We start from the raw sequence: 16,568 nt of genomic DNA on the forward strand, positions 1-16,568 counted from the left end.
CTGTGTTCTCATCATGCCCTGCTGATCTGTTTAATGAAGCCTCTGCAATCAGACATGTCCACTTCAGGCCCATGACACTGTTGGGAACACCGTGTACCGAAGCCAAGAGGCATGCCAGGCCTTGAGTGTGCGTGCCCTTAATGGAGGTTCATCTGTGTGTACATGAATGATAATGACTCCCCATCTATTCTCTGTTGCTTCTTTGCAACTGAGAAATGACTGTACCGTCCGTCTATGTATTGGATGTGTGCCTTTAAGGGGCGTGGCCTAGTGAGTGTCTGGGCTTCAGTGCTGGCCTCCTTTGAGTGTTCTCATATTTTTTTTAACTCATTCACGTCAAAAAATTCATTTGAACTATTTCTGTTAGCTTAACATTTTTTCCACTTTTAACAAGAGTATGAAAACCTAGAATTTTTTTTTATTGTACATTTAGAACAGATATAAAATTTGTGATTAATCGTGAGTTAACTATTGAAGTAATGTGATTAATTACAATTTTTAAAAAAATGATTGCCTGATGACCAGAATTTCTAATAATCTTTTATTTTATTTTTTAAATAATCTTTTTTCAAAAGCCAAATTTTAAAAAATCTTTTCTTTTCCTTTTTAAAATAATATTTTTTCAAAAGTCAGGCAATTACAATTTCTTAATTGTAATTAATTGCATGACTTCAATAGTTCGCTCATGATTAATCACAAAATTTTACATCTGGTCTAAATGTACAATAATTGTTTTCCCTAGGTTTTCATACAAAAGTGGAAAAAAATTTAAACAAAAATTCAAATGAATTTTTTACGTCTATAGCCGTCAATGGCAGTGAATGAGTTAATTTTTGTCCCATTCACTAAATGTTTGACAGTTGTGGCTCTCCTTGCCTACAGTACCTTAATTACGACTTCTTTTTTGTCTTGTTTTACTTCCCTCAAACTGTGTCGAATGTGATAATGTGGTAATGATACTAAGTTTGTGGCTTCATATTTTAGTTTTTGCTTTTACCGGAAACACGCTCATGTCCATCAAATCACAACGCATTAAATTCTCGCATGTGTAGTGAAAGTGCAAACATCCTGTCTGGACACCACGCTTCGCCTAACTGGCGCGAACGTGTTGTGGAAACAAAATTCCGAGGTGCCCGCAGCAGAACATGAGCTACACAGCCCGAAAAGAAACATAACTCAGATTTGATCTCCATCAAGTTTCCGGGCCTGTTTTTGGTTTCTATGCCACTTTGAATGTTCATCTCCAAACAGCCACATGTAAGCACACAAAGAGCAACGACAAAGTCAATAAAAAGCAGTGTGACTCAGACAAATGAATACAGCACATCCACACGGGGACAGAAATGGCAAAGCAAGTCTGTGGAAGGTTTTGTATTGAAAGCCCACCAGCAGCAATTGTTTCCTCGTCAATTAAATGCTGACATAATGTAAGCAAACCTAGCTGCATACCAAACACGCCACTCTCTCCATCCTCCGCTCCCCTTTCCCTTTTGAAGTGCCTTTCATCCCAATTATTTGTTATTTTCCTTTCTTTTTTTGGGCTCCACATTTAAATGCTAAGGAGATAATTGCTGAGGGGTTGTTGTGAAAGCACAAACAAGTGGGATGGTGCAGCCTGAGGGTGGGAGAACCCCTACGGAGAGAATTCTGTGCCGTTTTTAAAGCTGCCCCAAGGCTGCATCGATGCTTTCAGGCATGCTACGTAATGCAATGTGGCTCTGAAATGGTTTGGGCTGCTTATAGAACGTTAAACCATTACGAATGAATGAATTTTGTAAAATGATTTACTCTTTGCACAAATCTTTACATGGCCCCTGAACACTAACACCAATTTCATTGATTGATTAGTTTCATAGCATCATATCTCCTGGACTAATGTACATAACTAACATATTTTGTGTTCAATTTCAAGGTCAAAATTGAAGCTATATTAGAAGCAGACAAACAACAGGAGCAGTCATGTTAAGCCACAAGTTCTTAAATATAGTACTTATGGGCTCGTGATTGGCTTCAATGGAGTAAATGCAGTAAAATGCAAGTGGCACTAGTTGGTTTTAAAAATAAAAACTTTTATTAAAAAAAATAAATAAACAAACTAAATAAAATTTTATCATTTGTTTTTTTTTATGTTTAATTTTCTCCTTTATATGTTTAAAATGTACGGTTTTGCGGCTCGCTCAATTATAGATACCAATGATTGGTTGCAACGCAGCCAAAATTCCCTATTCCACTCTCTGATTGGCTACACCTTCCTGTCAATCAAATACTTACCCCCTGAACCAATCATTATGTTTGGCGGCAGGTGGGCGGAGCTTCGTGACGTCGCCACGGAAGCGTTTCCCTGTTTGTTTGCTAACAAACCTGCCTCTCGTAACTTGTCTCCATGATGTTGTATTTTCATTTCGTTTGGCAATGAAGCCGCTTCGTCTGTGAATTCTTCTCCAGCCTCTCTCGAAGGTCCTCACTGCCCGTATGGTGCCGCGGGTCTGCGCTGCGACGCCGCCCGGGGGCTTCTCGCTGTGTGTGTGGCCTTCCGATTCAACTTGTTTGCTCCGTCAGTCATGTTTATTTCCTGAAGATGGCGGCCAGGGGGACACTGTGAACTAAATGACTGTCAGAAACATCGCCTCCATTTGTAATATGGTGAGTAGTAAATGTTCGTTTGTCTGTGGCGCTAGCCGGAATAGCCTCCGTGTTGACCCGAGCAAAGGCGAAAGCAAACACTCCTGAGCCGGATGCGAGGGTTGCAGGGCTTCTTTAAATATGTCTAATAGCTGTTGCCGTGTCGTTTATAGTGTGTTAAAAAAAGTGTTATGTTTACGCCATAGAGCGACAGAAAGACAGTGTACAGTCATCCGTGCTTATGTTGCGTTCAAGGACTCATGCTGCCTGCGGAATGCGGATGGTAAACCCACCATGCTGTCACTATTGGTGTCGTGACGTAAGCTAAATGGACCGTACCATTTTTCCTTTTGTTTGTTTGTAGGGTGGAGGAATTAACCTTTTTTTTTAAACGTAATATGCTGAAAATTGTTTAAAGTGAAGAAAATGGCGAAATGCTGTATTAGTTTGATCTTTTTTTCTTTTATTATTATTATTTTTTGTTATTTTTTAAGCAGTCTATTTCTAGATTCACCTAGGTTGTCTGAAGACCACTGAACTGTACACCATTTTGTATTTCTTTTCTTTGGGGGGTGGGGGTGGGGGGTTGTGACACACAATTGTTAATGCCAAATTAGTAGGCTATTTCCTACTTCCTGTTTCACTGTTGATGCCGCACTACAATGGACCGTACCATTTTTTGTGGGACATCCCATTGTCACTCAAAAGGCCATAAAAAAAGAAAAATAAACTATAATTTTCCAGTTTGCATGCTAGCAGGCTACTTCCTGGTTCACCTTAATGGTCATAATTAGACTGTATTTTTTTCTTATTGTACTTGGGGAGAAAACAATTTAATTGTGACTAAAGTTGTAGACCCCCCCGCCCCTCCCAAAAAAAAGCACCAATTAGTAGGGACTGTGTCAAAAAAAAATAATATTTTGTTGGTTAGCATGCTAGTTAGCATGGTTCACCCAGGTTGACTCGAACTAATTGGTTCAATTGTTTTGCTTTGGAGAGACAGTTTTATCATGACTAGAATTGTTAAAATAATAATTACAAATGGTGAGATTGGCATACTATACCATTTGTGCTTCTAGTTTTGGGGGTGGGGTATTTCACTATTGGAACTCAAAACGCTCAAACTGAAAGATCATGTTTATTTCAAGTACTTTTTTTTTTTTAAGTAAAAAATGACTAAAGATAATTGCACTATCCAGCATTTTGCTTATGGAGTTTCATTGTGACTTAAATTGACAAAAATATTGAAACTGGATTGCACTCAAAACATTTAATTTTGTTGTTTGCCTGAACTCTGAATAGTATAGTCTGCCCATTAGTTGTCCATCAGGCTCCTTCCTGACTGGATGGATGTTCAAAGCACTTGCTGCTGAAAGAAACGAAAACAATGACTTCAGAGACAGTGATTGATGTAAAAGTGCGCTAACGCCACTACTTTCCCTGGATCGCTTGCACAAAGCGCCATTCAGCGTCTTTACTTTGACGCTCGGAACCGACCGCCACGGGCCGTCAAAGGCGCCCGCCGGCTAAATTGTCGCCCGTGTCGCCCCGACAAAGCCTCGCTTTGAGCTCGAGGAGGGAAAAGCCGACTCGGCGCTGAGATAAGTGATCGAGCCGGTAATCATCTGTAAAACACACCTGGACAATTTAGACCGGATCTGCTTTCGTCTCCCCAACGAGCGGCGCACTGTGGGAAAGACCTTCATGGAGACCTCTGCCAAGGCCAGACTTTGCTCATTTTGGTTGTTGTCTCTCTATGCTTGCAGGGCACCAATGCCTCCGCTCTGGAGAAAGACATCGGCCCCGAGCAGTTCCCCATCAATGAACACTACTTTGGTCTGGTCAATGTAAGCATCATCGGCCACTGGTGCCTTGATATACGAGATGAATTTGTCATGTGATCACATCGTAACACAAAACAATCAAGTCATCTTTCCCCATTGACATGAATGGAAATGCCATCAATTCGTTCCAGCCCACCCAAAACCACAAACAAAAATGTTTAAGCACTCTTCAGCAAGAATCTATTGAGCTGCTGCTTCTAAATTTTGTGTTGACCACCAGGGGGCAATGTAATTCAAGCGTGAATACATTGTTTATTTTTTTGTGTGTGTGCTGAGATAATTAGTTAAGTATCCTCATTGAAACATTATGTGTTAGAAAATATGGATTGAATCGGCTAGCAATGGGGATAGACTTGTTAATCAAACACAAGCCGGGTCAAACTGACCCGGGAATAACATTGCTGCTCGTGAGGATCAAACATAACAAAAGGATAAAAAAAAAGTATATGCCTTCCTTAATTAATTGAAGCATGATCTGTGAAATTATGAATCGAAGCTTTGATTAAACATGCCCGGCTCAATTTAATATAAATTCTGTCCCTGAATGGAATTAGAGATTTAAACATCTTCTATTTGACTTCCCCAAACCATTTGAGTATGAACTGTGAGATGTAATGCACTAAATATGGTTAGTAATGGAGTTACTAATGAGATGTAAACAATTTGGATGAATAAACATTCGCTGGGTCCAATTGACCCGGGAGCCATTATTGCCGTTCCTGAACAGGAGGAAGGTTAAACGCCACTTTCTGTGTTCCGGTTGTTCTTTTCGATTCCTTGCCGGCAGTTTGGCAACACGTGTTACTGCAACTCGGTGCTGCAGGCGCTCTACTTCTGCCGGCCGTTCCGCGAGAACGTGCTGGCCTACAAGGCCCAGCAGAAGAAGAAGGAGAACCTGCTCACGTGCCTGGCCGACCTCTTCCACTCCATCGCCACGCAGAAGAAGAAGGTGGGCGTCATCCCGCCCAAGAAGTTCATCTCCCGTCTGCGCAAGGAGAACGGTGAGGAGACCGCCGCGTCTTTGATTGTTTTACGGTTATGCTGACAGTCAACAAATCTGCGAAAGAATAATAGTGTTTGAAATGTGGATTTAAAAAAAAAAAAAGGTGAGTTTAATAATATATATGTCGATAATTTGTTTTTCTTTTTGCAGACCTGTTCGATAACTACATGCAGCAGGACGCCCACGAGTTCCTCAACTACCTGCTGAACACGGTGGCCGACATCCTGCAGGAGGAGAAGAAGCAGGAGAAGCAGAACGGTCGCCTGAAGAACAACGGGCCCCCCGCCGAGGTCGAGGCGGCGGCGGCGGCGGCCGAGAACAAGACGGAGCCCACCTGGGTGCACGACATCTTCCAAGGCACGCTCACCAACGAGACGCGCTGCCTCAACTGCGAGACGGTAGGCGGCCAGCAAACAAAATGGCTTCATGGTGGGTGGAGTTAATCGGCTGGGAATTTGTTGTAGACAAGGCAATGAAGAAAATATTGGTAGAATAAAAATACATCAAAATGTGTTATTGTATTTAATATAATATATCGTCCCTGTCCTTTGAAAAACACTTATGTCCATTTTTTTTATTTTTCACATTTTTGGGATGTCATTCAAATGCATCCCATAAACGTAAAAATTTAAAAATTACAAGATATAAATGGACATAAGTGTTTTTCACAGGACAGCAACGATTTATAATAACTTTATTTTTTAAACAAACTGTTTAACCCTGGGTGGGACAAGCTAAATGTGGCAATAACTTTAATTACATGTATTGATCTCTTGTTTTTCTTTTTAAATATATTTTTGGATTCATGTGTTTCATTAAATCTGTGAATTGAGTTATTGAAATTTATCAAATAAAAAGTATTGAAAACAATTTGACCAAAATAATTTACTTTTTTTGCTTTAAAAATCTAACTATACTTATTATAATGTTATTTTAGGTACTATTTTAATATTTTTTTATTGCTTGAAAAAAAAAGACAAATTAATAATGTTACACAAATGTATTTTTTGTTTTATTAATGAGTGAATATAATTATGATTACTATTTAAAAATGATAATATTTTTGTTATTGAAATACAGTATTTTTACATTCTATTTTTGTATTTCATTAATGTGAATTGATTTATTTGGAAAATTATCAAATGAAAATACTAGTAAAATGAACAATGTCATATATATTGAGCTTTTTTAATTTATTTCAATAAGTGTTGTAATAACTGTAATACAATTACTTGTAAATACATTTAAAAATTTCATTAAATAGTTGGTTAATTAATTATATTTTTTATTTAAAAATGTCATTAAAAAAATATATTTTAAAACTATATCTTTTTTTAAACCTTATCTGTCCTGTCCGTCCATTTCCAAAATGTATTTTATTTTTATTCCCCGCCTCTGTCTTCCCCAAATAAATTTTGACAGGTGAGCAGCAAAGATGAGGATTTCCTCGACCTTTCCGTGGACGTGGAGCAGAACACGTCAATAACGCACTGTCTCAGGTAGTTTTGATTCTGAGATGGCCCCAAACGATAAAAGTAGGTCAGCCCGAGTGACGCCCCCGCGCCACCTGTATGCTCTCCACAGGGACTTCAGCAACACAGAGACGCTTTGCAGCGAGTACAAGTACTACTGCGAAATGTGCTGCAGCAAGCAGGAGGCGCAGAAGCGGTCAGTGAAACGCACCGCCGCCAAAACGGCTCCGGAACCACGGGGAAATGATTTGCGCTAAATCGGAGTGGTACTTTTGTGGTAGGATGTGCGTGAAGAAGCTGCCCATGATCCTGGCGCTGCACCTGAAGAGGTTCAAGTACATGGAGCAACTGCACCGCTACACCAAACTGTCGTATCGCGTGGTCTTCCCACTGGAGCTCCGCCTCTTCAACACGTCCGGCGACGCCGTCAACCTGGATCGCATGTACGACCTGGTGGCTGTGGTGGTCCACTGCGGCAGGTGATGTACACATAGGCGATTAGTAGACCGCTGCCTTGCGTTTGGCGTGTAACGGAGTGCTCGTTGTTTGTATGCTCAGCGGTCCAAACAGAGGCCATTACATCACCATCGTGAAGAGTCATGGCTTCTGGCTGCTGTTTGACGACGACATCGTGGAGGTGCGTCGCCTCCTTAACGTTGCCCTTTCGTGCGCTCGCCTCGTTTGTCTCATCAGTAAAAATCTCCCCGCAGAAAATCGACGCCCACGCCATCGAAGAGTTTTACGGACTTACCTCAGACATCTCCAAGAACTCTGAGTCGGGATACATCCTCTTCTACCAGTCTCGAGAGTGACTCCTCCCCCTTCTCCTCGTCTTCCTCGTCTTCCTCGTCCATGTGTGCCAAACTTGACCCCCACCCCACCCTACCGTTTTAACTGACTTCACCTGCATCTGACTGCACTTTATGCAACACACATACTATATGTTTGGCCCTGGCCTTTGACTGGGAGGATGGCGTATAAATGGACCCTTTGTCATTCCTCTCAATTCCTATGCATTTTTTGGAAGGGTTTGATGGTGATATTTTAACTCATTCACTGCCATTGACGGCTATAGACGTCAAAAATTCATTAGTTTCACATTTTTCCCCACTTTTGTTAACAAGAATATGAACACCTACATTTTAACTAGTGAAGTAATGTGATTAATTACAATAAAAAAATTAATCGCCTGATGCCCCTAATTAAAAAGAAAAGATTCTTAAAAATTAGGGGCGTCAGACGATAATTTTTTTAAATTGTAATTAATTGCATGACTTCAAAAGTTAACTCACGATTAATCACAAATTTTATATCTGTTCTAAATGTACAATGAAAAACATTCTAGGTTTTCATACTCTTGTTAACAAAAGTGGAATAAATGTGAAACTAATAGAAATAGTTCAAATGAATTTTTGACGTCTATAGCCGTCAATGGCAGTGAATGAGTTAATTTTGCAAACTACCTAACTACGGGATCAGACCAGACAGCACATTTACGGCATATTCTGTAGATGGATTTTCTTATTTATTTCTGTAACTGACTCAAGCAGCACAATATTTTTATTTTATTTTTTAGAGCATTTAGCGGTGGTTATTGCAGTCCGTCACATATAGGTTTCCTTTAGTTTTTCTTTTACTTTTAAATGTCTTTTTTGCTCATTTGAACACTATTTTTGCTAATCAATAATCAAAGTATCTAATATCGTGGGACCTTAAGATTTTGAAATTTATTTTTAATGGAAAATGTATGTTGGCAATACTAACACTAAACTGTCACTATTTGCAGTATTGCACTTTTATTTGTTTTTCAACTATTTTCTGATTTCACTAGCCTTCCCTTTCCAATCTTGGGTGGGTCAATAGAAAACCGAAGTGTTTCATAGGTGGATCGTATATTATGATACAACTTTTTTTGGTTTTGGCCAATAACAAGCCCAGGTGTCTCATATAATGTTTCAATCACCAGATATGAAGAACTCGGGTGTCTGAATCAATCCACGCCAGACCCTGTATCTGCTTACGCTGATGAAGTTTTGGCCAGTAGTAAACCTGGTATCGGCTTCCTGTAGCAACACCACAATTCAGTGGACGTTGAGTGATGTTTCATTGTGTGTGGGGGGAAAAAAATGTTAACATGGCAAAAACAAGCTAAAATAAAGAAGTGAAGTTGAGCAGTCAGGAAGTTGCTTTTTGAAACCCGTCTTTAAATTTAATTGCAGACTTAATATTTTTATTTGTCACTTTGGCTGTTTTGCTTAGTTTTTATATTAAGTCATACTTCTCTGTTCTTGCATTGTTGATGTAAATTGTGTTTGTGGTAAATATTCATGCTGTTTTGTTCATTCAATATTTCTCCCTGGAGCTTATCTTCAGCGTCTAACGGGAAAATTAGCATTACATACACGTTCTCTTGTGTTTTTCCACTCTGTGCCAAATTGACGTAGACCTTGTCATGAAAATGGTCTTGATTTTATTTTTAAACACGTGTACATAAATGGTATAGTACGGAGCCCCTAGGGTGACATGGTAGGGAGAAAATAAACACTTTGCGTCTCCTCACAAAAATTTAAAAAACGTTTGCGTTTCCTCGCAATGATTGTTAATGTACTTCCGGGTCAGCTTGGATCCTGTTGCCTCGAATGCGCGGGTGAAAGGCGGTGGCAGTACCATAGTAGATTTGAGTCTCCAAGGTTCCGGAATGTTATGGATGAGGACCTCGAGTAGTTTTTGCGGTTATTAGGAAGCCGTGCTTTATATCAAGTTCAGATTTTATGTCTTAGTATTTTAAACCCATTTAAAAATAAAAGCTTTCCCACTGCTGTACACGCTCCATCCTTTGCTTTTGATCGCACCAAAGATGACCCGGAAGTATATAAACTCGTTTAAAAAAAAGCGTCCCCTCGAAAAAACAAACAAAAAACTTTTGCGTTATCTCGCAATCTTTGCGAGGGAACGCAAGATTGTTAACCCCCCCTCTACCATCTCATTTTAGGGGCTCCAGAGTATAGTCTGTAGAAAACATCAACATTATTTTTGTAAAAGATGTGCTAAAGAGTTAGTGTATAATAACAGAGTGCCGTTTTTTCCCCCCTGCCCGGTAACAAAACATAATGTCACGTGATTGGTTGAGAACGCGCTTCCATTCTTGATAATTATGCACTGCTTTGTTGACTCCTAACTGTGACCGTGGCCAGTAGAGCGCCGCCTACTGGAAAAGATGATGACGTTGGAGGTGTCTGATTGGCTGTCAGCTGAACTTTCACTTTATTGGGCATGAGCTACATGCTAACGCACTTGTTTTCAATAAAAGTGACCGTCATTGACGTCAATGTGTGGTCTGTGTTTATCATGTTGTCATGGTGGCATTTATCAGTTGGGATTAGGGTTTTAAAGTTGGATTTCAAAGTAGGGTTTAGCGTAAGGTTTCAAATGAGTGCGTTTAAGTGATGGCTACGGGTTCAAGTGAGTCCGTCGGTCGCTCGCCGGGGAGGAAGCGTCGCGTGTCTGCAGTCGGCCAATTCAGTGCGTCGTGCGCGTGCGCGTGCGTCCAGCGCGTGTGTTTGTGTGCGTGTCGATGTTTTGTCGAAGCTTTCTCTGTACATCACAGGGGAGGGGGGAGAGAACGCCACAGGAGGCTGACTTCCACGTTCGTGACTTTCCACGAGGAGCAAAATAGACTTTCTCAGAAGACGCGCATACGCACGGGCACGCGCTCACACACGCACACACGATTAATAGGAAGTAGCTGGAGTCGCGCATTTGAAAAAAGACGTTTTTGTGTTCATTCCGTGTAGTAAATAATGATGATGATGTTAGGCTGACATCTAGTGGTCAGATTTAGTTACTGATCTGCAGAGGCGTAGGTTGCCATTTTTTATGGCCATTTGTAATGACCATGAATAGTGAGGTGTTAAAAAAAAAAGACCATATAGTAAGTTGTTTTTATTTTTTTAAACGACCATATAGCATATGGTATCCATAAAAATGTATAGTAATGTGTTTGTTTTTTAACAACCATGTATACTAAGGCGTTTTTTGTTTTTAAAACGACCATAGCAATAGCAAAGCGTTTTTCTTTTTAATGACCATGTATAGAAATGCTTTTTTTTTTTTTTTTCAAACGACCATGCAATTACTTTTCTTTCTGTACCAAATCTATATTGTGTGTGAAAAATAAAATAGATTGTGTTTAATGGATAATTTTTTATTCTATTTACTCTATTGCTTTTTAAAATATTTTTTTAAGGTCATTTTAGAGCCGTAAATTAAAAAAATGGCGCCAGCGGGTCTGTTCTAAAAATAGCTCACGTGATGGGACACTGATACACAAAAAAAGAAGAAAAGAAACAGAAGGTTAACATTTATTTATTCACTGTAAACTTAGCATGGTCCATGTTTTTTTTCTGTACCAAATATATATTGTGTTAAAAAATAAAATAGATTGCGTTTATTGGGGGGGAAATGTTTCATTTATACAACCTGTTTTTTAAATTTATTATTTTAATACCACAATATTTTTGCGAAACGGTTATCAATTAACATCTAACATCAGCCCATGTCCTCTCCAAGACATAGCTTTAAAATTCCCAAATATGATTAATAAATGCAAATTTCATTCTCACTTCACTTTTTTAATTCAGCAGCATGCGTGCAACTCACAGATTGAGCGCACAAACACAAAAATGACTTTGTTAAAAAATACGTATGTACGTACCCCCCCGCCAAAAAAAATCACTCGATGATGCGCTTCCAAAAGACAAATGAAGCTTTGTAGTCAGACAAAAACATGAATGTTTCAAAAAACTGCTCGAGCTCTTTAATTCGACTGGGAAAGTACAAAAAGTGTCAAAACGTAAACGGCGTCAATCACACCGAGCTGGTTTCCGCCCTCAACGGGGCTCTCTGCGCGTCAGGTCGTGGCTGCTCTCTCTCCACCCGGCGCCGTTCCCGCTCCTGCAAGTACTGCCTCACCCTACGGATGGTTTGGACGGTGAGCACCGTCCCGGCGCCGTACAAGATGGCCGTGATGAGTCCAAACAAAGCCACGGCGGCGTCGGCCCCGCTCACGTTGCAGTTCATCCACGTGTATCCGTTTCGCGCGTACAGCCGCTCGCGCTGCTGGCAAACGTCGGTGGCGTTGACGCCCATGACGAAGTGCAGGTAGAGCCCGACGGCCACCACGTAGGCCGCGGCTCCCGCCGCCTGAAAGGCCAGCGCGCCGTACAGAAGCTTGCGGGACAGGTGGTGGGGGGGCTTGTTGCCGGCGACCACAAAGAGCAGCGAGAGCACGCCCAACGTCAGGCTGAAGGCCACGCCGCCGTAGATGCCCGGCGCTCTCATCTGGCTGTACTGCATGTCCAGTTCGCGCACCTTTTGCAGCTCGGTGCCCTGCAGGTTAAAGTTGGAGTTGATGTCGAAGCCGCCCAGCCCGCCCATGGAGGACAGGCCCGATGTCACCATCTGAGCGGCGACCACGCAGATCAGCACCAGGCCGTTGGTCAGCACCGAACACATCAGGACGATACCTGAGGACGGCACGGGACACTCGCATCAGGATACGGAACGGTTCCTTGTTGAAAAATGAAACGGTTTGCGACGGCAGAATCCGGAATCCATTGTCATCCAGGTCCTGAAGTGTATTTTTAACAAACACCCTGGTCAAATGAAAAAAGTAACACATTTCTTACCGAGCGTTAAATGAAAAAGCAGGCAAGCCGAGCTTTTGGCGCCAAAAGTCAAACTCGCAAAATTGTGGCCAGGAGTGACGTCATCTGACATACATATCAAAAGAAGTCTATTGAACTCATTTGCTCCCAAAAACGTACAAATATGTTCTATTTTAGGGCAATTTTTATGCGAGAGCATACAGAAGGCTTTGATGCAGCCTCTCAAGTGCAGGGAACGGTTGAAGCAATGGTGGTTATTACAAAAAACGACCAGCAGGTGGCAGCAGAGTATAAGAGTTCAACCAGGGCCATGTTGCAAACAAGCCGTTTTCCCCACAGTTTATAACAGATGTGTGAATAATGACGAAACTTAGCTATAATATAACGCTAATTGCTGCAAAACGGAAACAGATAGAAATATTTTTCCTGATGGAAGAGGAGACTCTAATCTAGGTTCTATGTTTTTATAGCAATAGAACACTATATTGCAAAATCTGTCAAAATTCAATAAAACAGCCGGGAGCAAAGGGGAATTGCTTCAGTAAAAATGGCTGGGAGGAAATGAGTTAAAATCACATTTAAAATCATTCCCAAAGGCCCATGCATTAAATTAATTATCAAAGACTAAAACAAAGGATTTTCACGATAACTATAGTTAGTTTTATGTTTTTTTTAAACAGCATTTTCATTTTATTTCTTTAGTTTCTTGAATTTTAGTTTTAGTTTTTTGGGGGGTTAGTTTTCATTTACTAAAATAACCTTGCATGTAACACACACCTTCCAAATAGTTCAACTTTTGTCTCGTCAGACCACAGAATCGTTCTTTTTTTTTTTTTTTTAATCTTTGGGATCGTCAAGATGTTTTTTGGAAAACACTTTTCGGTTCTTTTCTGTCAAAACGTAGTCAATTGAAAGTATTTTTCCCTATCGTCTTTCTCCTTGAGTCTTTCTTTTTTTTTCTTAAGAAACTGTTGATATGTCCGTGTTTTAAATTGCAAACACTTGATGAGTGGTAATGAGCCAAACCACCAGCAGAGGGTGCATCATTTTAGATCTCCTGTGTTTTCCAACTGTTTACAGTGGAGGATGGACACTTTATTATCATTCGGACAATGCGATGCATAAACAGAGAACAAATGTATGCATGTTTGAAAAATCTGTCAAAATTGAGTAAAACTGCTGTTTTTCTACCGTTACAGTTATTTCTCTACAAGATGTTGTACTTGAGCAAAATGCAATGCACTAAGAATGATGTCATTATCCTTTTCGCTGCAGCTTTGTACCTTATCAAAGTGACAAAGGCGAGTTGAACGCGGGAAAACCAGTTAGACGGTGTTGAAGACGCAGAAACCGGAAAGGAATTATGCGTAATGAGAATACCGCCGGATTCTCAGAATTCTTCCCACACGCCGTCTCACCTCTGCTGGAGCACATGTGTGTGCATTTGGAGTCGTGACGTTCAACGCGCGGTGCGTCCCGGTCCCGTGCGTGTTTGGGGCGGTGGTCCGGATCTCGGTCGTGGTACGGCGCTCGGGAAGACGACCTGCGCAACGCGACAAGACAACCCGCTCATTCATTCGGATCTTTTTTTCGATCGCGATGCAACTGCAGCGCCATCAAGAGAAATCAGAGTTTGCGTTGTAAACACCTGTCAGCTGAGGAACGGTCGCCATCGCGTGGCTCACGGGGCTGCCGCTGGTCCCCGTTTCGCTCCCTGTGGGCCCGGTTTGAACGGGGTGCTTGGCTCATTGCTGGGGAAATGATGAGAATTCACAAAAATTAACTCACTCAAAATTGGAATATGGCTGAGGAGGTACTGGGTTTGAAATTTTTTTCGGCCATTTTTCTTCCCAAACGTTTGGGGTTTTTTGGGGCTTGTAAAAAAATAACTTTTTTTTTTTTTATTGAAAATTAATCAAGGGTCCGTGGGCCGAATGATCATGTGATATACTAAAGCGAATTATGCTTTTTTTAAAGAAAGTTTTTTATATCGCAGGTTGTTGTACTTGTATTGCTTTTTATCACAATTAAGTAAAAAAACTAATTGATATTTATATTGACTTAATTATTATTCTTTCATTTTATTTATGAGGCGACCCACTTGACATCAAAAGAGGCTATAACTCATTCACTGCCATTGAATGAATATAGACGTCAAAATTTAATTATTTCTATTAGTTTAACATTTTTTTTCCACTTTTGTTAACAAAAGTATGCAAACCCCCCAAAAATTTGTATTAGAGCAGATATAAAATTTGTGATTAATCGTGAGTTAACTAGTGAAGTCATGCAATTAATTATGTTTAAAAAATGTAATCGCCCGAAGCCCCTAATTAAAAAAATAATAATTTTCAGTTGAAAAAAAAAAACATTAAATTTTTTTATTTAAAAAAGAAAAGAAAATATTATTAAAAATTAGGGGCAATTAAAATTTGTAATCGTAATTAATCGCATGACTTCACTCGTTAACTCACGATTAATCACAAATTTTATATCTGTTCTAAATGTACAAAAAGGTTTTCATACTGTTGTTAACAAAAATGAAAAGAAAAAAAGTTAAACTAACATAAATAGTTAAAATGATTTGTTGACGTCTATAGCCGTCAATGGCAGTGAATGAGATAAATAGTATGTAGCCCCTGAACTACAAAGAGTTTAACACCCATGCATTAAAAAGTAGCATCATTTTAGTCAAGGCCACTTTCATTGGTTTGTAGTTCAAATAAATTCCTACCAAAAAAAACACCGATTTTCTTTAGCTCATTTTCAGTACATCTGATTTGAATAATTATTACTTGTTTTGTCAGTCTCAAAGCTATTTCTGTGACCATAACACATTTTTCTTCTTGGAACAAAAGAATAGCAGCAATTTGGTTCATGGTCATCAAAAACAACAATAATTTTGCATACCTTAAATTCTGAATGTCAAGTTAAGAAGTGCATCACAACTCTGACATCATGTTAACTTTTTGACTGGGAAGGTGCAATATAACAAGTGGGCATTGCAAATGTATAGATATATATTTTTTTTAAAGTCTTTACATTGCATCCTCATTTAATATCTGGTATAAGTGTAAATTTTACACTATACGTTTCTTTTGTCAAAGTGATCCGACGAGCAATCTAACAGCTGTAAAAGGAACAGCAGGTGCATCCATCAAACGGCCTGCTAATGTTCACTAAAACCACACTACCATGCGTTTACGGCGTGCAGTATTTCAGATGACATTTTTTTTAATGGGACTTGGCAGTGGAGGGGTCTCTAAAAAAAATAATTTGCACCACTGAGTGGTCTAGACTTTTTTCTCTCTCCCGAAAGCCCCCCTCCCCCTTTGACTCCGCCCCTACCTTGGGCAGACATTTCTTGACTAAAACAACAGACTAGCAACGAGCACCTGAGATCCAAAACTAACACTAAAACTTTTGAATAGGCCAAATCAGATAGTCGGCAAGCAAACTTCGCGAAAAGTTGAAAGCCAAATTCTACAACCGAAAATAACCCCACTTGCAAGTTCACTACTTAAAAAAACAACAACAAAAAACACGTAAGCTGTGAACAGTGTTATACCGCTGACAGAAATACAAACTTACTGTAAAGTCGGCGTCCGCGCAGTGAAGTGCGACTATATCGCCATTATGTCCCGTGTGCAGCGAGCCCAGGTAAGGTAGAAGGAAGGTGGCGGTGCCCCACCCTGCCTGGAAAAGGGTTCGGTTTTCCACATCCAATATGGCGACGATATCGACGTACGAATAAGACAAGGCGGTTTTCCACATCCAACACGGCGACGACATCCGATGTACGAATAAGTGTAGAACGCTCAGCTGTATCTGTTTAAAAAAGGGCGTGTCTTATGACGTCATTCTGAGGCAACAAGTGTTTCCCTCGTGCTATGGTGTGTTCATGGTTCTTTGGGTAATCAGACAAACGAAAAGTAATCCTCTGATCTGTAAACATGATGAC

The 16,568-nt window shown here is 40.2% G+C and overlaps 2 protein-coding genes across 2 annotated transcripts; one reads left to right on the forward strand and one right to left on the reverse strand.

The window, feature by feature from the left end:
- Positions 1-2,293: 2,293 nt before the first annotated feature.
- Positions 2,294-10,264, forward strand: usp46 (ubiquitin specific peptidase 46). The gene is made up of 9 exons (XM_086089919.1): positions 2,294-2,643; positions 4,389-4,469; positions 5,254-5,467; positions 5,620-5,867; positions 6,892-6,968; positions 7,054-7,137; positions 7,223-7,420; positions 7,500-7,578; positions 7,652-10,264. Exons 1-9 carry the CDS (start codon positions 2,608-2,610, stop codon positions 7,751-7,753), a joined length of 1,119 nt encoding a protein of 372 aa, XP_085946045.1. The 5' UTR covers positions 2,294-2,607; the 3' UTR covers positions 7,754-10,264.
- A 1,293-nt stretch (positions 10,265-11,557) lies between these two features.
- Positions 11,558-16,433, reverse strand: LOC147166326 (MARVEL domain-containing protein 3). Its single transcript, XM_086089542.1, has 4 exons — positions 16,199-16,433; positions 14,256-14,358; positions 14,026-14,150; positions 11,558-12,466 (listed from the first exon to the last, which is right to left on the reverse strand). The coding sequence occupies exons 2-4, from the start codon at positions 14,354-14,356 to the stop codon at positions 11,808-11,810; spliced, it is 885 nt and encodes a 294-aa protein (XP_085945668.1). The 5' UTR covers positions 14,357-14,358; positions 16,199-16,433; the 3' UTR covers positions 11,558-11,807.
- Between the last annotated feature and the right edge of the window lie 135 nt (positions 16,434-16,568).

Source organism: Leptonotus elevatus, chromosome 11 (genome assembly GCF_054856555.1).
Source record: "Leptonotus elevatus isolate MCC_2025b chromosome 11, RoL_Lele_1.0, whole genome shotgun sequence".
Classification (NCBI taxonomy): Eukaryota; Metazoa; Chordata; class Actinopteri; order Syngnathiformes; family Syngnathidae; genus Leptonotus; species Leptonotus elevatus.

Excerpts from the sequence above, each read along its gene's own strand:
- usp46 (XM_086089919.1), top strand. The coding sequence starts at position 2,608 with ATGACTGTCAGAAACATCGCCTCCATTTGTAATATG. Across the intron at positions 5,468-5,619 it reads CCGTCTGCGCAAGGAGAACG|ACCTGTTCGATAACTACATG; the intron begins GTGAGGAGACCG and ends TTCTTTTTGCAG. Across the intron at positions 7,138-7,222 it reads AAGCAGGAGGCGCAGAAGCG|GATGTGCGTGAAGAAGCTGC; the intron begins GTCAGTGAAACG and ends CTTTTGTGGTAG.
- LOC147166326 (XM_086089542.1), bottom strand. The coding sequence starts at position 14,356 with ATGAGCCAAGCACCCCGTTCAAACCGGGCCCACAGGGAGCGAAACGGG. Across the intron at positions 14,151-14,255 it reads GACCGTTCCTCAGCTGACAG|GTCGTCTTCCCGAGCGCCGT; the intron begins GTGTTTACAACG and ends CGCGTTGCGCAG. Across the intron at positions 12,467-14,025 it reads ACACATGTGCTCCAGCAGAG|GTATCGTCCTGATGTGTTCG; the intron begins GTGAGACGGCGT and ends TGCCGTCCTCAG.